General features: G+C 40.8%; 1 protein-coding gene across 1 annotated transcript in view; it reads left to right on the top strand.

Annotated features, from left to right (window-relative positions):
• LOC115904126 (mucin-5B) overlaps window positions 1–15,241 on the top strand; it is a 41,011-nt gene extending 25,770 nt beyond the window's left edge. Inside the window, exons 28-47 of the mRNA XM_030949283.1 lie at window positions 864–1,019; window positions 2,254–2,346; window positions 2,979–3,220; window positions 3,729–3,906; window positions 4,198–4,448; window positions 4,870–5,053; window positions 5,502–5,694; window positions 6,350–6,528; window positions 7,019–7,088; window positions 7,241–7,362; window positions 7,739–7,770; window positions 8,215–8,392; window positions 8,969–9,073; window positions 9,435–9,475; window positions 10,036–10,158; window positions 11,086–11,181; window positions 12,495–12,623; window positions 13,506–13,545; window positions 14,218–14,341; window positions 14,878–15,241. Of these exons, the coding sequence (XP_030805143.1) occupies window positions 864–1,019; window positions 2,254–2,346; window positions 2,979–3,220; window positions 3,729–3,906; window positions 4,198–4,448; window positions 4,870–5,053; window positions 5,502–5,694; window positions 6,350–6,528; window positions 7,019–7,088; window positions 7,241–7,362; window positions 7,739–7,770; window positions 8,215–8,392; window positions 8,969–9,073; window positions 9,435–9,475; window positions 10,036–10,158; window positions 11,086–11,181; window positions 12,495–12,623; window positions 13,506–13,545; window positions 14,218–14,341; window positions 14,878–15,052 (2,711 nt within the window). The 3' untranslated portion in view covers window positions 15,053–15,241. The remainder of the gene's footprint in view (window positions 1–863; window positions 1,020–2,253; window positions 2,347–2,978; window positions 3,221–3,728; window positions 3,907–4,197; window positions 4,449–4,869; window positions 5,054–5,501; window positions 5,695–6,349; window positions 6,529–7,018; window positions 7,089–7,240; window positions 7,363–7,738; window positions 7,771–8,214; window positions 8,393–8,968; window positions 9,074–9,434; window positions 9,476–10,035; window positions 10,159–11,085; window positions 11,182–12,494; window positions 12,624–13,505; window positions 13,546–14,217; window positions 14,342–14,877) is intronic.
• The last annotated feature ends 9,539 nt before the right edge of the window (window positions 15,242–24,780 follow it).

Here is a 24,780-nt window from a genome sequence, read left to right as displayed (position 1 = left end):
AAAGGATAATCATGAGGAGGAAGGAGACAGGTGTGATATGCAGGATTCATCTTACACAGGTTAATACCGCTTTTCCACTTTTCCACTTCCTTGGTAGTCAGTGAAGACAGATAAATAGTAGTCTGTAGCAGGCCATTCATGGTACCTCTTTTAATAAGTACTTTTAGAACAGGGCAAATCTTGTAGAAGTGCTGACCATTCATTTAATAAAATAAACTAAGACAGATAGCTTATTAGATACGTGTTTGTGTGCCCAAAGGACACATTTGGTTAAGGTACAGTATCAGTTCATTCCCATATCTGGGAGAAAGCACATCCAGGGTGACCCAGTAGATAACACATTTGCAGTTTAGCTGATTTTGTTACAGTAATATATACACTTCCTTTGGTTCTTACAGTACAGTCCCCAAAATCTGGAGAACTTCTCATATATTTAAATGAAATTGTGTACTACTGCATGCTCCTCATTTGTGGATGGAAATGGCTGTGCAACACCTCCTGAGCCAGTGTTTTGCCACTCAGAAAGGCAATAATCCTAGTCCCTCCCCAGAGAGAGCTCTCCTGTGCTCCATGCTGAGTTAGGCTAGTATCAGTTCTCATGCTTTTACCAACCAGTAATTCCTCCACACAAGCTGACTCCAAGAAACACCAGCAACCAGAAAAATCCAACACACTTTAAATAACTGAGATAGACTCACAGGGCAACTTCTCAAATAGCAACTAAGAAAGTTTCTTAGCCAGGTAATTTATGTTTGATGTTGTGACATTCAGAAGGGTAAATTCAGAGTTTGGTTTGCTTTTCACTTGTATTTAAATTGCAAGTGTCCTCTATTGCCATGACATTTTCTCTTTTGGCACCTCAGTTTGCCTGTGCTGCTACAATGGGAAAACCTACACCTTAAATGAAACTGTGTACAGCCACGTGTCTGGGACCAAGTGTGGTGAAGCTGTCTGTGGCCCTAATGGACAGATCATGAAAACCCTTACTCACTGCAGAACTCCACCTACACCAGCACAAGGTATTAGATTGATAAGGGACTTGGTGGTGATTCTGTGGAAGTCCACAATGGTAATAAGATTTATCCATCCTGGAAAAAGATTCCTACAGCATGTCTAGGATAACAATAGAATTTAAGACTTTTGAAGTTTCAAAACTGAGGGATCAGAGCTTGTGGGTCTTGTGGTGAGGACCAAAACTGCAATGTTATAGATTCTTGCTGACCTTACTATCAGTGAGGTTAAGAGAGAATAGAAAGATTCAGCAATTTTTCATACAATCTTTACAATAAGCTTGAGCATATCACAGTTGATACTCTGGTGTCATTAGTCTCAATATTTCATACTTCTAAATCTTTTTTTTCTCCTTCTTATCACCCATAACACATTCTGGTTTTTATTGTACTGTTTTCTGCATTGGAATAAGTGAGTCTTATACAGGTCACTTTTCTTATGAAAATAAAGCTTCCTGGCAGTTAACTCCTGCTCAAAAGACATTTTCCAGCATGAATGGAATGTGAAAAATCAGAAAATTTCTTTACTCTTTTTCCTAAAAGATATAAAGAAAAGTGGGGAATTTGCCACATGATTTTTACAAATAAAAATAAGTGGCTAAATATATATATATATATTATCCTGGAAGGAAATTATACAAGGGTAACAAAGAAAATTAAATGTTAGCTTCTCTTCTCATGTGAGTGGAAGAGCTAAATACTTGATAGTCAACCTATGTGTTTGATATTTACTGAAAATGTTAAAAAATTGAATAAGTACAGTGAATTAGTACCTAGTAAAGGCAGGATTATTGAAAGCAGAATGTAGGTGGCATAGTAAAATGTCTACATGATCTGTTTCTATTTAAACCAACAGTTTCTTTCAAAGAAAGCACTAAAAATCCAAATGGAGTGCCACTGGAAATCACCTCTCCAAAGTCAGGTGAAGTACTGCAGGGCTAGAAACATTAAATTGAAATGAATAAATGACACAAGAAGGGGTGTTTATTGTATTCTGTATAGGAAAAAAAAAAACCCTCGATATGGGAGGGTATGTGTAGTATTACAGCACCCTACTGTGTAATAGAGGGAGTGTTTATAAATACAGAAGATGGGGTCTGTGCAGATGTGTACAGAATATAGTGGGGATAAAAAAAAAAGATTTTTTAAAATTTTTTTTGTAGTTGTAGAGAATGTAAGAGATGTAGGGCTTGAAAGTAGAGTAGTAGAGGATTTAAACACTAATTCATTTGATTTCCTGCAGAACCACAAAAGCAATATGTAACATCTGCACCTCTCTCATCAGAGGTAGCCACTCCCTGCTTCTGCAATGACAATGGACAATTGATACAGATGGGTGAGAAACCATGCAATTTATTTTCTGCACCATTGACATGGAAAGATGTATTGATAGATAAAAGTGCTTCAGCAAGTGCTCATTCTGCCTGTCACAGTTAGATATTACCAGAAGTTGTTACATCTTTGAACTGCAGCTAACACCTTCAGAACTACAACTCTCCCATATCCAATAACTCTGTTCTGGTTTGAATACCCCTGGTGTAAAGAAACTTCTAGCAGTTGCTGATGTCAGCAGAGCCCTGAATCCCAAACTGCTGAACATGAGCTTGTAACTGACAATAATATTCCAAAAGCAGAGGAGGAAAGACACTTCTTCATCTGTTAGTAGCTCCTGCTTCACTTAGCTCCTGGTGTTTGTGAAGAGCGGATGCACTTGGTGATGTACTCAGTATTTATTGGCTCTTCTTGTACTCCTTTTCAATTCCTTCCAATGTACCTAAGAGCAGGATTTCAGAATAGGCCTTGTGGCCCTCTCTCAGACTTTGCCATTTGGATGAGTTGCTGTCCGGGTTCAGCCACTGAATCCCTGGAGCTGCAGACAGACAGTCCCTTGAGCATGGCTATTGGCTACAGATAAATGCAGGGCTGAGAATGCAGCCTCAGGCTAACACTTGGGTTTTGCCCTTGCAGGAGGAAATGTTTCTCTGCCAGTGAATGTATCAGGTCGTTGTGCTTACTCCGTCTGCAATAAATCATGTCAGATTGAATTCATTTGGGCAGAGTGTAAAACTGGTCATACTGCGACTCTCAAGGTCTGTGATCCACGTTCTGAAACCTGTCCACCAACACCTGCTCCTGGTGTAACAAACCAAGTTCCTGCTCCCATAAGGACTCCTGTGAGTGATTGTCTTGCACTCAATCCTCCCAGAAAGGTGAGAGACTCTGAAGAAGATATGTTTCATCATTCATCAATCCACCATGCATTGCCTGCAGCCAAGGTTTGGTGTTCTCCTCTGATGCTGGTATCCAGCACTACAGCTGGACTGTAGGTGTGGCTGAATGAGATGATTTAGAAGTATGCCAGAAACCCCTCACTGAAAGAATAAGTTGAAGATTCTTCTGTTCACCTGAAACACCTAAATGATTGTATGTGAGCAGAGCTACCTAAGCTGAACAAAGACTAGGAAGCCACATCTGGCAGTGTCCTACCACCAGAAGTTATCAGGACCCTAACATATATACCAAAACCAGTAGATATCGAGGCTCTCTTTATTCCTATATGGTTCATATTGCCTGGTTTCCAGAGCCAGAGTAAACACCAAATTTTGCCATGCTAGACAATTAAATGAATGGAATGTAGTTGCTGTGTGTGATTTTAAAGATTTTGTGAAATTACTTTGTTATTTGCCTCTCCTCTTTTTTTTTTCAATTAATCAATAGTTTAATGAAACATGGAATTTTGGAAACTGCCATACTGCCACTTGCCTGGGAGAAGGAAACAATATCAAATTGTCTGTCATGACTTGCCCACCTCAGCAGCTGAAACTCTGTGTCAATGGTTTCCCGATCACAAAACATTCCGATGAAACCGGTTGCTGTGAAGTCTCTGAGTGTCAGTGTAAGTGGCAGGAGAATTCCTGAAATTTATGTTAGTTCAGCTGGGCCTCAAAAAAAGCAAAGTCTATCAGGTCAACATGTATATTATGTTCATATCAATTCAGTAGGATACAATGGAACAGAAATCCCACCTGAAATCTTGGCTATTGAAAGCAGATGTCCTTGCTAGAGTAATTTTCTTTATCAAACCAGATTTTTGTGTCTGACTGGAAGCGAGTAAAAAGGTTAAAGCCAGCTTGTACTTACAGGTAGCTCCGAAGTCAAACTTGAAGCCTGTCATTCTGTCTTCTAGGTATTTGCAGTGGATGGGGAAATGAGCATTATGTGACTTTTGATGGAGCATATTACCATTTTAAAGAAAACTGTACCTATGTCCTTGTGAAGTCAATTCACCCTGACTCTCACAACTTCAGGATTCACATAGACAACTACTACTGTGCTGCCACTGGTGGAGCAATTTGCTCAATGTCCCTCATCATTTTTTACTCCAACTCTGTTGTTATTCTGACACAAGCAAAGGAACGTGGAAAAGAAACAAACTTGGTACAGTATTGTGTTTAAATGAATTCTCAAAATTATTTTGCTGTAGTTATGTTACTGTACTGCCAAACGTCCTGTGATGACAAAGGATTAAGCTTGTAAAACATCGAATGGGTAAGAAATGCAATTGCTTTGCTTCTTCTCTCTCTTTTTTGCTTTGTATCAATAGAATCTATATATTCTAAAAATCTGAGAAATTATCACATAGCTGAAAATTGTGGTTTTCATCCTGATAGGAGTATTCAAATATAAATTGCAACATATTAAAAAGGAGTATTAGACAACTGCTTAAATGACTGACTTTGACAGACATCATTTGGTGCAAGGTCTGAATTTGTGCTGCTCTGCTTTCCAGTTGCACTTATCATGTTCCTTACTCAGTGAAGGAGCATCCATAAAAACCTTTTGTTTCTTTTCTTTTTAGATCTTGTTTGATGACAAGAAAGTTGTTCCAGACATTTTTAAGAATGGTATCAGGATAACCAGTTCTGGCCTTTATGCCATAATTGAAATACCTGAATTAGAGGTTTACATCTCCTATAGTCGACTTGCATTTTACATAAAACTCCCTTTCAGCAAGTTTTATAACAATACCATGGGACTCTGTGGTGAGTGTCCTCATCAGCTGACAAAAATTATTGCTCTGAATTTTCCTCCTTCTATCTCTCATTCTCTTGTAAAATCTCTAAATGCTTGCAACTTCACTATTTCTCACAAATGTTAATAAATTTATTTAATGGAAAGACACTGTCAGGAAATGTAGTTTTAAGTCATATCTTTAATTCTGTTCACAGTCTGTTGGGGGATGGAGATAGAATTTTTCTAGGCCCTTCCTTTTCATCGTATCTACTTCATATAGGAATGTAGGAAATGTGGAGAGTCCTGTGCCATGTTTCTTCGAGCCTTCACTTCCTAGAAACAGTTTGTGTGAATTTATCCAGGACCCCACATGTTGCTCCCTTCACACAAGGAGGAGAACTTCCCCCCAGATTTTCTCTAAAAGCAGCTTCATCAGCATCAACTGTCCTTGAACTGTCATTTTTATATTGCTACCAGGTACCTGCACCAACCAGAAGTCTGATGATGCTATGAAGAGGAATGGTGAGGTCGTCAAGTCCTTCAAAAAGATGGCACTAGATTGGAAAGTCCTGCATCCTACCAACAGATACTGTAACCCTGGTGTCTCACAGCCGTCGAAGATTGAGTATCATCAGCATTGTGTGCCTTCTAATCTGTGTAAAATCATCTGGTAAGACAACTCCCAAAAGTATCAGAAAAAAAAGTCCACAGGGTAATTTTATTCTTCACTAAATGGCTTGGGTGAACTGATTCTGGGATATGAAGAAAACACAAAGTCTTGCATACCTTGTGAAACTGAGCAGTGAACTGACGTGTGTGTTCTTGAGCTTGGCAGATATTTTTAAGCTGCATCAGCAAAATCGGTCATCTCTAAATTGTGTCTGCTGCTTGGCACTCCCTCTGCCTGTCAGTTCTGGAGAGGGCAAGTGGGAACTAGCTATAATTCAGTATCTGAAAGCTCTGAATGATATTAAACACAGTCAGAATATAGTAAGCAAATATATGTGCCTGTTTTTAAAATAATTTTGTGGTTTAAAGCAGGATTTTCAAACATGCTGGCATAAAAACGTCAGATATAGACTTACAGCTATGAGCTGTGCAGGAGCCTTTGCAGGTAGCAGTCCAACATAATATTGTTTCCTTTCAAAGCATTGTAAAGAATGGCAGGTAAAGCTCATTCTTTATTAACCTGTGGGGGTGTGTTGCCTATGAGAACAATTTGTAGTTGTACCTTGAGGTTTTGCCTGGAGCAGGGGGGATGGTTTGGCTCTGAGTTGAATTCTTCTTTGGAAGTAGCCCAAGGTTTTTCTCTTGGCTTTGTGAAGGACCCTGACGGAGTGCCACGGCGTGGTGCCCCCCCAGCCGTACTACGAGGCGTGTGTGGCCAGCGGGTGCTCGGAGGAGCACCCCAGCACGGAGTGCCAGAGCATGCAGACCTACGCGGCGCTGTGCGGGCTCCACGGGGTCTGCGTGGACTGGAGGAGGCTGGCGAGCGGGCAGTGCGGTGAGCCTGGGAACGGGCAGCGAGTTAACGTGGAAAACACCCCCTGGGGTGAAGCAAGCCTGGCCTGCTCTGCCCTCCCCTGCTGCTCTGGACCTGAGAAAAAGCAGGAACAAACCAAAGAGGTTGTTCCAGCCCAGACCTGGTACAAAAACAAGGGGGAGCCAGCCCCACGGTGTGTCCTGCGTAGCTCAGCCGAGGAGTTGTGTGTGTTCCCCGCAGCTTGGGCACTAGATGGCGACGCACCGCTTCTCTCTGCGTGCTTCGCCCTGCTCGGGCCACCCCGTGAATCAGGGCGAGCGCTGCTGGTGCTGGCGCTTGCACCTTGCTGGCCCCATCGGCCCCTCTGGCTGGAGCTGCAGGGCCCCCTTGCCGCGCCGTGCGGACCCGGGCGGTGGCTGCGGTAGCTGGGTGCTTTGTCCCTTCGTGTCCCTGCATCGGAGGGTACACCTGGGTCTGGGCTTTTTAACTTGTCTGTTGCAATGTCCCACAGAGGCCAGCTGTCCTCGAGATCAGGTGTACAAGCCATGCGGGGAAGCAAAAAGAAACACTTGCTTCAGCAGGTGGGTCATTTCCTGTAAGGCGTTTTTCAAGTCCATAATGTGAAGATTGCCAGGGAAATTTGAAGTTCACATTCCCTTGGGATGTAGGTGTCTTGACTGCCCTGGGCAATTTTTGCCTCTCGTTCATTCTCATTTATATTCTGTTTGTGCAGAGGAGTCATTATGAACACCCCTCCTTCCCAAAATAGCACACCAGTGTTTGTTGAAGGATGCTACTGTCCTGATGGAAAAATTCTGCTGAATGATCATGATGGCATTTGTGTGTCCGTTTGTGGTAAGAAATGGTATAAATGGTGCTATGGGAAGTGGGCGTCAGAGCCAGACTAGAAGTGCATATTAAGGGGGTTGTTTTAGGTACAGAGGAAATAGGGGAGATCTTGTTACTGACCCTTTCTGGTGAAGTTGGAAACATTCCAGATTGAGAGCTTCTGCCTGCTCTCATATGCAAAAGATGCAACTTTCAAAAGAACAAAGAATAGCATATTTAAGATGTTTTTGTGTTTACAGCCTGTGACTTTGCACTCTGAATTTCTCTTTCTCTTGGTGGCTGTTTCTCAGATTTCAATACCTTCCTTCTGTTCCTGTTTTTCTGCTTCTGTTGTTTTCCCTGATGGAGTTACCTTTAAAGTAACATCTAATTCATTTTATAGGTTGCACTGCACAAGATGGGTCAGTGAAACAGGTAAGAGGAAGGAAAATACTGTCTTTATAGTTTATCTGTGTTCTGTGACCTTCTGCAAAAATGACTGCGTAAGTTGTTTCTTTTAATTCTAAGCTTAAAAACCAGTGAACTGCAATGCCATTGGGGAGAAAATCCGATTTTATTAACTCCAGAACTTGTTTAATCACTTGAGGTACAGAAACAGAAAGAGCAGTTTGTGGGAATCCATTTCCTGGTAGAACTATCAGGCTTTCCTCCTGGAAACACATAAACCTGAAAAGGAAGGTAGCAAATAATGGCATTTTTTTCTTACTCTTCCCTTTTTCTCCCTCTGGGATTTGAATTGCAATTTTCCTCCACAATAAATTCGGTCAACTCAGTCCTATGCTGGCTTGCAGCAGGCATTCATTGATATAATGCTTCCAGGTTTTTCCCTCTGAACTGCTATCCCTCTTGTTTTTATAGCCTAGAGAGGCTTGGGAACATGACTGCCAATACTGTACTTGTGATGAAGCGACCTTGAACATCTCTTGCTTCCCCCGCCCTTGTGCTAAATCTCCACCTATCAACTGCACAAAAGAAGGCTTTGTACGCAAAATAAAACCACGTCTGGAAGACCCCTGCTGCACAGAGACAGTCTGTGGTGAGTAGATCTTTCACTTGCCATAATATGACAACATTTGCCTTCATCAGTAATCCTAAAGTGGGATGTGGTGCCCCACAGCACACTGGAGTGGTCATTTTTTTCCATCTACATGCCAGGAGCTCTTGCTAGCAGAAAAAAAAACTCCTCTGGTCCACCTTGTTCTCTGAATTAGAGCCATGACCTGACAGATATTTACACTGGAAAATCTCCTGTGGATCATTGGGACCAGCAGGTGCTCCACAGGATCCTTTGGCTCTTGTCCTTCTGAGATAAGAGGGTGACCCTTCCACAGAGATTCGCCCAGTAAGAGAGGATGTGTTCGTATTCCAGGCTTCCCTAAAGCTTCCTGACATATGTTTGCTCTCAGCTTTGCATTTGCACCCTCCCAGTCCCAAAGGCCCACCACAGCATAGGAGTAACCTGCTCCTAAACCTGGCCATTCCCAGTATCTATATCAAGATGCAGGACAGAGAATCCTGGCAATGGTAATAGGATGGTTTTTTCCAAGCTCTGTCCCCTAGTAACACTGGGATGGGAGGTTTTGGCTTACTTTGTCTCTGCTGTCTATTGCAGAATGTGATATAAAAACCTGCATTATCAACAAAACAGGATGTGACTTAGGTTTCCAGCCAGTGGTTGCTATATCTGAGGATGGTTGTTGCCCTATCTTCTCTTGTAGTAAGTAACTTGTTTCCTTAAGATGTTGTATTTATTCTTTGAAGTATTTGATTTTTCTGAATGAGGTAACATCGTGGCAGAAGCCTCTTCCCTTCCTTCTCAGCCTTTACAATTGGGCATTTTACCTTATGGAAAATACCAGCATATAGAATTATCCCCACTTGATGCATAACATCTAAGCAGATGCTACATGTGGGCTTCTGAATACCAAATATCACCATGTACTAGTTGTTTTTTTCCCCCCTCTTGTGTGGGCTATTAAGTTTAGCTCTACTCTTTGACTTCTCTAAATCACAATTCAGAGATGAGTACAGAAACTGCATCATTCCTAGCACAACCTCTTCATTTTTTTTCCTTACAGTACCAAAAGGTGTATGTGTTTCTGAAGGAGTTGAATTTAAGGTAGGCCTTCTTCTAGACACTTCTTCCTAGGAGTTAATGCTGCTGGAGTCAGAATTATCTGAAGTTCTTGTTTTCAACACTCATACAAAAAGCAGGATTAGAATGGCTTGTAATTCTTCCCTGCCAGTAGTCTCCCTCCCAACACCAAGCAATCTGTGATTCTTGGATAGATTATTCAATAGATAATGCTAGAAACCAGTAACTTGCATACTAAAAGAGATCTTGCCTATGCTTTAGAGTCAGTGGGTCAGAATTGTAATTGAGCACATATTTTAAAGCTCATTGAATGTTGTAAGATTACTACTTGGTCAAACTGACCAAAAATGCTTGGAATTTATGAGAACTCATTTAACATCACTGATACACTTGGGAATGTCAGCCTTGTGTTCATTTTGTGATACCAATGGTGAAGTTTTAGAGATCTGGATGTGTATTCATTTCAGGAAGTTCTTCCAAAAGTAAACCTCATAAGCATTAGTTTTTTCAATAGGCCAGGGAAATGTTTATTCCAGAACCCTCTGAATTCTTGTCATGGTTTTCTCTCTCCCCTATATTTCCAGCCAGGGGCAATGGTGCCTAAAAGCTCTTGTGAGAACTGTGTGTGCACGGATGAGCAGGATCCCGTGACACAGACCAACCGCATCCAGTGCCTTCCAGTGCAATGCCAAACCACCTGTCAGCAGGTCAGCACCTCCTTGACCACAATGCCTGATGGGTTGAAACAGGGACAGTGTAACTGCTTTATCTGTGCAACACAGCAGGATAGACTCTTCTGTTAATTGCTTTGTAAAGTCCTTTTTAGGCTGCTGTTATTTTTGCTCCAGCAAATTTAAGAGGTCACCCTTGGAAAAGTGCTCTGAGGGGAGATGATTGCAAACCTGTTAAAGTCTGACTGCTGAAAGATGTTTGTGTCATTCTGTTAATGTTGTCCATTGTCAGCTCATACATGAAGATTGTGAGGAAACTGCACAGTGGTTTATATGTTTCCAGACACTTTTACTTGTGGATAGGGAATACTCAATTACTCCTCATTACTTGTGAGAATTAGCACTCAAGTTGTTCAGTCTGTTCCTGAATATAAGTAGGGTGGTTGCTTTTCCATTCATGCCCAGATAAGGACAGATGCACCACCAATGTTAAAAATGGACAAAACCTTTCATTACACTTTTTCCTGAAGCCAGCCACACCCACAGCCACCAGAAAACCAATGCATACCTAAAACACAGGGGAGAAAATCTTCACATGTCTGACATCAGTAGTTCTTGTAGATAATGATACCAGACCAAGCAGTGGTGGCAGATTGTGTGAGTAATAACGTGCTAAATTAATTTATTTCACCTCTTTTGTGTGTTAGTCTGAAGAGAAGAATAGTCAATGACAGGGTCTTCACAGCAACTGAAGTACCCAGAAGTCATTTTTCAGTCAGGCAGAAAAATTACCCGCTTTGATTGTCAGGCTTAATGTCGTTCCAACAGATTTCAAAAGACAACAAAATTGAAACCAGAAGGCTGGCTCATTTCCTCTGCCATCTTCAGTGTAGCTTTGATCCAAAGATGCTTCAGCAACAAGACACAGATTAACATGGATAAATGGAAACTTTATTCCCACAGGGTTTTCTTTATGTGGAAGAGAAGGGTCAGTGCTGCAGCCAGTGCCAGCAAGTGGCATGTGTGGCAAATTTTCCTTTTGGCAATGTGACCATTGAGGTAAGCACTCCCTTGCCCTGCACACAAGGCTGAACTATCAAAACGACCTCAGCATTTTTTCAGTCAGTGCCATGCATTTCAAGGGTAGGAGAACCTCAAGGAGACGTAAAAATGTCTGTGTTTCCAGAGTGAATGTAGATGTTTATACAGCTGTTCGCTGCTGTGTGTATCTCATAGGCACTACCATGTAGACAATTATATTCTCTGGCAGGAATGGAAATCATGTTACCTCCACTTCTCTTGACATGAAATAGCAAGAAAGAATTTAGAAGGGATGGTGACATGGTGTGATACTGCTCTTGCAGAGATGCGTTGTGCTGGCTTCACATCACACTGCTCCCATCTGAAGTAGTTTCATTATCTTGCCCTGAAGATACAGGGATACAGTGTGAGCAAGCTGATATAGCTGTACTGCCACTGGTTCTGAATTTGCTGAGGCAGAAGTCAAGTGACACAGCTGCTGTAGTGTTGTGTGACTTGGTAACACACACAGCTAATACGTCATGGCTTGTGAATGTAGCGTTGTGTAGGCAGAAGCTGAGCCTTTTAAGGATGGGCTTGATGATCCCACCCTCAGTGATATGGCTTGGTCTTTTCTACCCTTAATAATACTATGATTTCATGATTCTAGCTTTTTTTTTGTTTTATTACAGCCTGCTACTCCTGTGATTGGTTAATGATGCTGTTTCAACCAGTGGCTTGTCTTACATGCAATTGCTTCTCTGACAGCTCTTGTGTTCTACATATTTTCTATTTCATCCTTTTATTCCTTGATAATTTATCTTACAAGCTAGAGTTTTCTGTTCCAATATATAGTTTTTATCTCTGCATGAGGAGGCTTTGCAGTTATGCATTAGTCTCTATTGCAAAGACATTTTTTTCTCTTTCATTCCTTTTCATTTTCTTCCATATATTAAAAAAGAAAATTGTTGAAATCTTTTGAAAGAGTTATTTTTCTTTTGTGTATATTTCAGCCCACAAACATTAGCACACCTACCTTCTGGCATTTCTGTTAATACGTTTAGGCTCATTATGCCATTCTTTCATTCTTTCCCCCTGGGAGGCCACAGAAGTGATTTTGCATAGACTGGTAGTGGGCGAGCTTGGTACATAATTTGTAGATGTGAGTTGCAGACATCTCAGTCCTTTCAGAGTGATACGAGCAACCCAGTCTCTGCCAGTTCATTGACTTTATTACTGTTTCAGTTTTCTAATTTTATTGCTATACTCCATTGGCTTGGGGTTTTTGTTTGTTTGTATTTGTTTGTTTGGTTTTGGTTTTGTTTTTTATTTATTTTTTATGTTTTTATCAGGTTGGAAAGAGTTATAAAGATCCATATGACAACTGTACTCAGTACACGTGCACTGAATCAGCCGGCCAGTTTTCCTTGACTAGTACAATAAAGGTCTGCCTACCATTTGAAGAAGCAAACTGTGTGCCAGTAAGTATTTTACAGCCAGAGAAAGACTTCTGTAATGAGCCTTGATCCTGGCCTGGGAGTTATATTTGCTGAGTATTTCTTGATCTTTCCTTGTTTGAAGGAAATGTGCTTTTCCAGCCCTGTATCCCATGGAAATAAGCCAAAAACATTTGCAAACAAGCCCATACCATTTACATTGTTGTGGGATAAGCATTAGAACTTGAAAAATAAGGATATTGGGGCAATAGCAAGGAAGGATTTTTCATCACTTGAGAAGCATCAGTGTTCTAAAATGCAATTGAACAAATGGCAACTCACCATGGATCCTTGTGGGACTGATGAACAAAGTGTCTTCTGATATGTGGAAGACACATAAGTGTCTTCCATTAAGTGAGGAAATTGAACATGAATGAGCAAGGGGTAATATTCATCCCCAGGCTTTCAGCTATTGGTGGTTTCCAGTAACTTTCAGTAGCATTTTGGGACTTCACAGCAGATCAAAGCAGGGACTAGGACAGCCACGTACTTGAATTAGCTCTGGGGTAGGCTCTGCCCAGGCCAGGCTGTTCAATTCCAGGGACAGCTGTCAATTGCTGTCTCTGGCTGGGGTTTTTATGCTGGCTTCAATAGGACCTAAATAAGATCAGGCATGTATTGCAGGGCATCTTACCTGGCTTGTGAGAGGATATATAGTTCTAAGAAAATTCTCTCCCTTCCTTGCTGGATGATTTGTTCTGGTTTGTTTTTTTTAAGCAGTTTTATATATAATTGGTACACAAGTAGGTCTGGTGAGGAATTTGTATGGATTAGAGATGAGCGACTGTTACCGAACTCTCATCATTGCTACTGTCTGCTTAGGACTACATGCATCTGAACTGACTGTTCTGGTTACTTTCAATACAGGGGACAGTTGAGGTGTCTTCAGATGGCTGTTGTAAGACATGTGAGTGCATTAAGTCACTGCTTCTCTGTTCCAATACTGCTTGGTCCTTCCCTGCTTGTCGCCCTGTGTCTGCGTGGATTGAGAGCCTGCACATTCCACAGACTGAAAGACAGGTTTACAGCAGCAGAACAATTCTGTACCTCACAGCCAAGACTAAAAATCTGCCTTATTCTTCCAAAGGGAACACTAAAATTTTTTATCTCATTTTCTATGCTTTTAAATAACTGAAATATTGTTAGCTTGAACTATACCCCTGATAAGAAAACTTTAGAAGATATTCTCTGTGTTCTTGCATCTGCAAATTGCATAGAAACAAAGTTTTGGGGTTTTTTTTCTGTAGCATCCACTCAGAAATCCCAGGTTGTTATAGAGCCACATATGTAACTTATAGCCATGTTAGAAAAACTTAAACCCTTCATGTCACCTTTAGGTCTTGATTCAACAGTGTCTTTACATGCTAAAGCTAGTCCACAAATGGAAAAGTACATTGACTGGTGGGGAATAATTTTGCTGAATTAATGCCTCTTTGCACTCTCATTTGTGGCTTTGGTCGTGCATTTGAACTGTGAGAAATTTTACTAGGATGAATTGTCCTTGGTTTACTAGCAGATACCTTTCAAAACATTTGTTCCCCAGTCTGAAGAAGCTTAACAGAAGTATTCTTCTGCCCAGGTATTGACCTACCACACAAATGCAAACGCAATGTGAAGGAGCAGTACATCGTCCATGGCAACTGCAAGTCAGCTGCTCCTGTCCCAGTGCCCTTTTGTGAAGGGATGTGCAGTACCTATTCCGTGTAAGTAGGAAGCCTTTCTCTGTCCTCATCTGCGACTTGTCTTCCTGGATTCTTGTCACCAGTGGGCTGCTGCTGTTTGTCCCCTTCCTGCTGTTTGTTGGCAAACTGGGTGTGCAGAAGAGCAGTCATTAACAATGGCTTCAGTGTGATAGAGTGTCTTATCTTAGTCAGGAAAATAGATCCCCTAGGAAAGACGTCAGCTACATTTATTAAACCTGCCCTTAAGCATGTCCTTGTATTGTTTTTGAACATCTCTAGGAGGCTTCCCTGCCTTTTGTTCTCTGCATGAACTGCTCCTTTCTGTCTTGCTAGAATGGGCCTAATCCAAAATCCACTGAAGTTACTGGGATTTTCTCCACTGGTGTCAAAGGATCTGGCCCTGCATGGCCAATAGCATCCTGAGGAAAGGCTGTTATGAATAAGCAGAATAGACAGGAAATTTTGCTCCTTAGTAATATGTGCATTTGGAGCAACAAATATGGATGAGTTTGGGAAGACCACAGGCAGCAGACTGATGAAAAATCTCATTTCTATAGGTATTCTTTGGAGGCCAGTGAAATGGAACACAAATGTACTTGCTGCCATGAAAAAAGAAGTCACAAAGTGAAGGTGGAACTGGTTTGCTCGAACCATAAAACAATCCAGTTCACATATGTGTACATAGATGAATGTGGATGTGTGGAAACAAAATGCCCAAAGAGGATAACATGAGTATAAACTAAAGGAAACATTTCATCCCCCATTTAATCCTTCCCTAGCAAGTGAGTAGTTTAGAAAACAGCTGTGAGTAACCTTCAAATGACCATAGTAGCGCTTTTTCTTTCTGATATTATATGCAGTTATGGAAATTAGCTAAGATTTCACTCTAAATGTTTGTAGAATAAACTGCATTTCAAAGAGGATTTGTTCTCCTGTTTCAGTGATGCTGCTAATGGGGCAAAGTGGCTGATGTCTTTAATCTTACACTGATATATAAACCAAGGTTATTACAAGACACTCTAGAGACAACTGATGCCTTTCAAAAGTCCTGCCTGAAGAAAGTGCACATTTTTAAACCATAACCACATGTATTTAATTTCCCGTAGAAGTGAAACAACAATCACTTCCACAGCTGCAGTTCACCCCAAGGCAGGATTTGGCTCAGGGCCACATTTCTGTTCTTCTCCCCAGTGGTCCCAAATCTACTTTGGCTGTGACTCTGGGTCACTGGAGGAAGTCAAGGTGGTTTTTTTCCTTCCTCACAGTGAGCGCTATATCAGGAGTGCAAAAACATGGATCTTACATATACACTACAAAATGAATATATTTGCACCCTTATTGGGAGTCCTTATCTCACTGGGGTTGCCAACATCAAGCCCTGATCTGTGTGTTACTTCAGTCTCACTACTGGTTGCATGACCATGATTTGTGTTACAAATAATTGGTTCCCAGCTAGCATGCCCAGTGGTACTGGTGACAGTATTTCATGTGGACAGGGATCAAGACGATCCAACAATACCTTGAGAGTGCACAAAGAAGGCAGATGGTTCTGTTATTTGAGCAATTTGTCTTTTGTGACCTGAAGGAGAAAACACTGTGACTTTCTTAGTGTCCTGCAGCCTGCTGAGGAGGTTTTTTTGAGGTTTTGCAGGGAATGCTTTTGAATTGACCAAGTAGATATGATATTCATTATACTTTATCTTTCCATTTTTAAAGTGTTGCAGCTCTTGAGCCCCAAGGAATCGTTAATTTGCTTATTTTTCATAATAAATCCTTCCAGCAGATATCACGGTTCTTTGATGTGTGCTGTTTCATCATGATGTTACTGATCTTAAAATTGTGGGAATCCTTGATGTTGCTTGATTATAAGTTATAGGAACCTCCAAATAATTCAGCTAACTCTCTGTGCAATGCAGCTCCCTTGGAAGGCACAATTGCTTGACTGAGGCTTATGTACAAATTTCACATTAGTCCAGAAAACTGTTTTTATTGATACAAACCAAGTGCACAAATGCTTTTGCAATGCAAAGAACAGCACCAAAAAAAAAAAAAGAAGACATCCCTTTCTTTCCTCCTTGCCTTTCCCTGAGGGGAAGAGGTCATTCTTGAGTGCTTTTGTCATCAGATAGTAAGTAGACTCTGTAAGTAGTCATATACACACTCATGCAAATCAGCCAGCCAGCCACCCCGGCAAATCAATAATTGTCAGCCAGATGACTTGGCAGGAACAAGATCAGAAACCTTTCACATCTCTGCATTATCTTCAGGTGGGAGAAGGGAATAAACAACAATCTAATCATACCAGCTGTCTTTCGATTTCTGTTCACTGTTTCAGTGATGATGAGATTTTACACAGAAGCTGAGGATGGCATTGATTTAAAGGCATGCTTTCTTGCTTATTTTTGGCATGCGTTTTGCTTTTCAGGCAGGTGAAATGCTCGAACCAAAGGCATATTTCCATCTCCAGGATGTTTTTGATCATGTGAAATCTCACATGCACCTTCCTTATTCCCAGATACACCTGGCACTCCATTTACTCACTCAATCCAGCATCTACTGGCCTATGTGATACTACTTAGAGGCCGGTTGGCCAGGTTTCAAAGAGAACTTTCTGATTCTCTGTTTGGAGGTGCAGAGTTTTACTTAGCTGGCAGCAAGGTAAAGCCTTTTTAATGAGAATTTCAGCTTCTTCAGCTAAAAGACAGTCAGTAAATAAAGACAGTCAGTAAATATTACAGAATCACAGAATATGCTGAGTTGGATGGGATCCACAAGGATCATTGAATCCAACTCCTGGCCCTGCACAGGACATCCTCCAGAGTCACACCATGGGCCTGAGAGCATTGTCCAAGTGCTTCTTGAACTCTGTCAGGCTTGTGCTGTGACCACTTCCCTGGGCATCCTGTTCCAGTGCCCAGCCACCCTCTGGATGAAGAACCTTTTGCTAATATCCAACCTAAACCTGCCCTGACACAACTTCAGGCTGTTCCCTTGGGTTCTGTCACTGGTCAGAGAAGGATTCAGTGCCTACTCTTCCTCTTCCCCTCATGAAGAGGTTGTAACTGCAATGAGGTCTCCACTCAGTTTTCTCTTCTCCATGCTGAACAGACCAAATGACCTCAGCCCCTCCTCAAAGAGCTTCCCCTCAAGGCCCTTCACCATCTTTGTTGCCCTTCTTTGGACCCTCTCTAATAGTTTAATATCTTACATTGTGGTGACTGTAACTACACACAATGCTTAAGTCAATGGGTCAAACATCTCCCTCTGCACAAAACCAAAAATCAGTCTGGAGGCTGTTTGATCAAGATGCTGACAGGCTGGCCCTTCTTGGTTAGAGCCTGTGCCTCTGCATGCAGCAGCAGCACTGCTGTTTATACAGAGCAAGCTGGACTGCAGCAGAAGTCTGTGTGTCCTTCTTCACGCTGTTGCCACTAGCTCCTCACCAAAACAGGCAAAGTTGAACACAGGTGACTTTGTCTGAAAGAGCTTGATTTGACCATGATCCTGCTGCTGTTGCTGTGTGGCTGCTTCTCATGTGTACCAGGGTCAAGCCTTCATCTGTAGCCCAAGGCCATCTCTTCCAGTTGCTGACTGGTCTCTGCAAGTCAAACATTTCCCTGGTGCAACTCAAGAAAAATCAATGGCATGACTCCAAGTACTGTTTCTTCCTTTTGCATGAATTCTTTACACCAGCACAAACTTCAATAGGGTAACCCCAGGAGAACCAGAGCTCAGCTGAGCCAGCTGGGCCAGGGCTCAGCTGGTTTCAGCCTGTAGCCATTCTTTCCTTATCATGCGAGGATGGTACTCCCAACTCACTGAACAGTTCTGAGCCAGCACACCAGGAAGTACTGTCACATATTGCTAAAATAAATATTTGTCAGAGATACTGCCTCATGTCAGGTGAACAATTCCTAAGATACTTTATCACTTTACTGGTGTGCTCTGAATCTGGATTGCTGTTATAAGATGAACTCTGACTTGCCTATTGGTTTGAGGCTTCGAAAGGTCAGTTCACAACGCTACTCTCATGTAGTTTAGCTAATTTTTTTTTTTTGCTTTTGTTACTAGTTATTGGCATTTGCAAGGAGGAGTAGAAAATTCAGGTTGTACTCTGAATTTTTATTTGGGGAGAGGCACTATTCTTTGACCTAGTTGTCTACTGAGTGATCCCCTGGCTGTGGAATCCGACCTGTAGTGTTATCTATGATATGCTTTATCGAGATCAATCTATTCTGATATCTAGAATCTCAAGCTGAGCACAAAGACTCTGAACTGTAAATGCCCTCTGATACAGAAGGGATTGTTTAAAAGAATGCTGCACGTACTTTGTTTTAGTGTACCAGCTCAACAATTGGAAAGTTGCAAGGTAAACATGAAAAAATTTGTCTAAATATCACTCAGGAAAGTTATCTGATTAGTAATGAACCAGAAAAAAAAAAGAATCTGGCAAATTCGATGGATCATCGTTTAGGTAAGGGGGAGAATAAAGATTGAGTGGTCTGAGAGCTGTGCCTGATGCTTCTACAGATTCGTGTGTCCAAAGACATGTTCTTGGCCTTGTTTATATTTCCCTCCTGATCTAAGATAAGGACAAAGGTAGGCTTTTGTTTCTTTTATATGATTGTAACATTTAAGTTCATAAAGCCTTCATGCAGTGATATACAACATGGTATTTGCTACTTACCTGGCATCCAAAACACCCTTTAGAGAAAAACTGTGACGATTTTCCAGAGACACAAAGACAAAAGTATCAGTTGTGAAAATCTTTCTTGTTTTTACACTTCAAAGGATCTGATTATTCAGTATCTTTAGGGCAACAATAGAGTCTCAGTTTACCTTGTACAGGGCCATTCTCACAGCCATTTAAACTTCTGACAATCGAAATGCCTCTCTCAGGAAAGCAGCCCCCTTGGAGGCCTGCCTGGGTGACTGGCCTTCTGTCAGGAGTAGGCCACAGTTTGATCATGAAGCCATAGACACGTCGTCATTTCTTAAAACACTTTACTTTTCTCTGAAACACGTGAAGCCTCAATTTCCATCAGTAGTCTGTAAAGCAATTTAATTGGTACTACCTGGCTTTATTTTTTTTTTTTTAATTCAAATGCAATCTGTCCAGTGGCTTCCTGAAACTGTGGATTGACACTTTGGGTCACAGATATCCCTGTTTCACTCGAGCTTGATTTCTCCAAAGGCCTGGTTTTAAACTATCTTGTTGGAAATAAAATTATTTAACTACAGATTCTCCAGAGCATCCAGTCCAGAAACCAAGAAAGACTGAATAGGTAGGCAATGGTTTATCCCATTTAGCTAAAAAAAGTCTGTATAAATCAGGACTTGAAGCACTGTACTCTTTCTGTTTAGTTACTGAAAATTGCTATGCATCTTACCTCATCCCAGCCCTCCTCTGGGAATGTTCCTAACTCTCCTTCTTTTGACTTCCTAGTATGAGGTAAATACAGCCCTACCTCATCTAAATCCTTTAAGCAATGTAAGGATTTGATCCCAAATGCCAATATTATATATTTGTGACAGGAAGCACCAGATATTCGCCACAAATTCTGCCAACCCTATATCCTAATTCAAACATCTCCACCAGCAGCACTTTCAGTAAAAAACACTTTCACCCTGATTTTTACTAAGACTAATGCTGAAAACAGCTTCATAGCTTGTAATAGCTTCTTTGTAAAGGGCTTAATCCGACTTCCTTTTAATATTTATAGTAATCTTCTGAATTTTCCCTTCACTGTTTTTTGGTGTTTTAAATGTAGTCCTTAGAAACTGATCTCATTCTCAACACTGAGAATAAGTTATATTAATAAGACACTGAATAAATAATATTTTGACCTACATTAATGTCCCTTAGCATGACTCCAGCAAATCAAAGGGAACTTAAAATTGGGCTAAATTAGCAGTGAAGTAAGTTAGTGCCATCCCTATGTGTTTTATTTATAAGTTATATTCAGCTTCAATGTATGAAGGTCTCTGAAGAAGTGCATAAACTCTTTTGTGTTCCAGCTCTGAAATGGTTGGTTTCATGTCACCATCTCTCCCTAAACTGCTGCTCAAAGAGAATCTTGAGGCAAGTCCATTGCCACTCCTTTACAGCATCTTGACTTCAGTTCTTTACATATCTCACATTATTCCATATTGACTGATGTATTTCCTGTAATGCCATAAAAACCTGGCTTAAAACCAGAGTTTAATCTGACCTGCAATGCACATTGTTCTATAAACAAAAGGCTACTAAAGTGCACTGTAGCCATACCAGCTGCTGCTTTATGGCCTGAAATTAGCCTTTCCCCAAGGGCTATTTCTCTCAAGGACCAGGGCGCAAAATTTAACATCCCCAAGTACCCCAGTTTAGTTCTAGCATGCCTACTTGAACTTTCTGTTTGCTCTTAATGATGTTTTCTGTTTTTCCAGACTTCATGTTAGGCATGGAATAGATTTCCTGGGTATGAGATATCTGCTATAAATCCATCTTTCTTCATTGTTGCTCCAGGAAAATTTTTAGGAGCAAAAATTCATCACACTGTTCCTAAATAAGTAGTTTGGAAAATCCTTGAATTTTTATAGCCTGCAATGCTGGTCTGTGTGGGGAAGTTCTTGTTTGGTGTCTGTTTACTGAGGACCAGAATAGCCCCCGTAGCTCCTGTGGATGTTTGTTCTTCTCCATCACCAAATAAATTGGACTGGACATCCTCCAAGAGATGCCTGTGCCTTTCCAGGAGCAAGTAGTTGATTGGGTTACATTTTTGTGTCCAGTGTTGTGCTGTTCACAGTAAATCATAATAATGACCCTTATAGCCATTATAGAAGGAAAATCAGTTTCAAAGGCATTGTCATCCTACATCTACACTTTCTTAATGGAATAATTATTCAATACAAAGGTTCCTGCCAGATGGAGAAGCTATGCCTATTAATTCACCTTTCCCTCATGCTCAATGACTTGAAAAACATCTGAAAAATAAACCCCAATCAAGTTGAAAAAGCAAGCAAATGTTTCCCAGCAGTCTCATATTTTGCTTTCAGTGCAATGCTCTCCTGTGTTCTCGACTTTCCTGACATGTTTTTATTAATAGCTAATTAATTAAGCTGCTTGCTTTTGATGTTGATTTTTCACTGCAGAATATGTCTCAGTGAAAGGAGCTTCTTTGCACCCTGGGCATATTGTGGGATGACTTAGCTCTTTTGATTGTCTGTTCTATAAAAATGAATTGTTATTTTATCTGATGAACAGTTCTACAGCATTGTGTAATATCATCCTTGCTTGTAGATACTGTGGGATTCCATAATATAGTTCCATTTCAATGCTTCTTTATCACTTTGAATTCCCTAGTTTATAATAGCTTTGGGCCTGATTGTCTTCTACTTTCTTTTTATAAATATATGATTCAGGAATTTTTTTTTCTAAGCACAGCTTTTTATGGCAGCTTTAAAACTAAACTACATTTTTTCTTTTTATTTTCCTTGTAAGGTGGGCTGCCTTGCCCAAGAAAGTCTTCTAACAAAAGAATAACAAAGTTTTTCATTATCATCAGCAAAGATGAATTACTCTGTACATGGAGCTTGGAAAACACTGCAGGCTCGGATATTTGAACAAAATAGTCTGTTAATAATGCATGCAAGGGATTATTACTAATTAAGAACTGTTTCTTCTTGTTCCTGCAGTCAAAACAAGGGAGCAAACATTGAAACATGTTATCTTTGTTGCTAATGAATTCCGTCTGGACTAGCAGGTCCTGCTTCATCTGCACAGCTTTCTTTCAAAGAAAACTAAATTAATTGTGTATCCAGTCTGCAGTACAGCTCAAGCCCTGAGATGGGTCAGCACTGTCCTTTAGAGTGGAATATATGCTTACACCAGCTGAATCTAAAAGTGAGAAAAGCATTTACTTTCTCTGAAAATACCAACCTGTCATTTGATACAAGAAGACATTGAAAGTGGTGTTATGATGTGACAGAAACGTGGTGTGACAGGATCCCTAGGCATCCAGTTCACTGAAGTGGAAAGCTTTTAAAGTAAAAAGGGCTCTCCCTTACCAAAAAAAAAAAAAAAAAAAAAAAAGGCAAAAAACCCCCCCCAGAAATCTTGCAACTGGATTTACTAGAGTACAGAATAATAATCTGCAGCAGGATGACCCTGAGAGGGAGTGTAGAGGTCTGAGGTGAATCTGTTTTAAAAGGTTCGATTAAATAGGTCTCCTGTGAGCTCTGTTCATGAAGAGTAGGAGCTTTTCCCCAGTCCAGCCCCTGCCAGCACCTCTGATTTGCCAGCTGTCTTCAGCGTCCCTGGGAAACCCTCTTCTGTCTTTCACCTCTCAAATCTGGCTTTGGGTCTGCCCTCAGCTGCAGGGAGCCCCTGCTCCTTCTCTCCAGTCTACACTCCTGCTGCAGGCTCAGCTCCTGTATTTTATACCCTATCTGTATGCATTTGCCCTCCCAAACCTTCCCCCCGATAAATCTGTGCAATTACTCTCAGGAAAGGAGACATCTCCCTGAAGAGGAATTACTTCGGGCTGCAATTAGTACTGGGCAATTCCTGGTATCTGTGCAATCTGTGTGGTTAATTAATGGTGAGTTACCCCTGTAGAGAAGGACTGAAGGATACTGGGGGATGTAAACTTGGAAATGAGCTGGCAATGTGCCCTTGCAGCCCAGACAGCCAACTGCATCCTGGGCTGCATCAAAAGAGGTGTGACCAGCAGGCTGAGGCAGGTGATTCTCCCCACTACTCCATCCCTCTGGTGAGAGCCCACCTGGAGTGCTGCATCCTGCTCTGGAGTCCCCAGCACGAGAAAGTCACAGATGTATTAGTTCCAGAGGGCTGGAGTACCTCTCCTCTGAAGAGAGGCTGAGTTCGTTCAGCCTGGAGAAGAGAAGGCTCCACAGACACCTTACAACCTTTCAATATATAAAGGAGGCTGATGTGGAAGGTATAGAAAGACTTTTTACCAGGGACTATAGTGACGTGACAAGGGACAACAGTTTTAAATTGAAAGAGGTTAGGTTTAAACTGTAGATATTTTCTTTTTTTTTTAATAGCATTGGTGAGACACTGAAATAAGTTACCTGAGGAAGTTGTGGATGCCCCATCACTGGCAGTGTTCAAAGTCAGGTGAGACAGCACTTTGAGCAACCTAGTGTAGTGAAAGATGCCCTTACAGGGGTATTGGACTCGATGAACTTTGAAGGTCCCTTCCAACCCAAACCACTCTATGAATGTATGATTCTATGTTGTTCTCCTCTCCAGAGACACACTCTTTATCAGAACATGCAGCAGCAGTTACTTTCACCAAACTGAAAATCTGTTATAGTTTCTTTGTTTTTTTTTGTTTGGTCGGGGTTTTTTGTTTATTTGGTTTTTTTTTTGATTGTTTTTTTTTAATGAATGCAAAGAGCAGTGAAAAACATGGCAGTGTTCTACACCCCTTTTTGGCAAAGAAAGCTACTCCAGTACCTTCCACCACTACCAAAAGCCCTCCAGCTTTTCTCTGGGCTTGTGGCTCTAACCTGCCAGGGCACACTGACTTTCTAGTTTAACTTGCAGTTGGTCTCAACCTGTTTGTTGTACCCCTAGCTTTTGTGCAACAAGATATTAACAAAATAACCACAAATTACAGTAATTTCTGCTGTTATACATTTTTGTGCATAATTACATCATTGGAACAGTAATGAAGAACTTTTGCAAGTCTGTCTTTCCCCTTCAGGGATATTGTTACTACATGGTTTACTGCAAACACTGAGTATGGCATCTTTTTTACATAAATCCTGGTTTCTTTGAGCATAGGATTATGGCAGAAAATAACTTTGGTCTGAAATGTTTGCAGTATTTTTAAATATGACAAATTGGCAAGGTGTAAAAACTTATAAAGTCATTTTTTAAAAGCTCTTCAACTTATATTGCTATGCTGCTATATTCAAAATATGTTTTGGGCTCTGGCTTTTGAAGAATACCAGTAGTAGGCATTCCAGAAATGAAATTTTATAAAGTGTCAGTTCATTCGCTCTGGTAGGTCTTAATCTTCCCTTTGCAATATCTAAAGATCAGAATTAAAACAATGAAGCTGTTAACAGAACAAATTAAAAATCAAAAGTCTATGTTGCATGTAAAAGCCTCGAAATGCTTTCTCATATTTTGATAGAGTATTAGACTAAACTGCATCCACAAAAATTGCATTTAAAAAAAAAAAAGTACCACAGTTTGACCACATGTCAATCCTAGGTTAATATTTTCTTGATTTACTGGAAATTATTTTTGGATTTAAGGAAAAAATATTTTTAAGCCACTTCTGAAGATAACATGATGGTCTTCCATTTCATTAAGTATCAAAATATTTAGCATTACAAGAATTTTGTTTATAATCCTTATGGGTATGCTTACTGTTAAATTGTCTTTTACTTCTGCATATAGAATGTATGATTTACTAAATGTATTTTGGTAACCATTTTCCCCT

This window comes from Camarhynchus parvulus, chromosome 5 (genome assembly GCF_901933205.1).
Source record: "Camarhynchus parvulus chromosome 5, STF_HiC, whole genome shotgun sequence".
Taxonomy (NCBI): Eukaryota; Metazoa; Chordata; class Aves; order Passeriformes; family Thraupidae; genus Camarhynchus; species Camarhynchus parvulus.
This window is presented reverse-complemented; position numbering and strand designations above follow the sequence as displayed.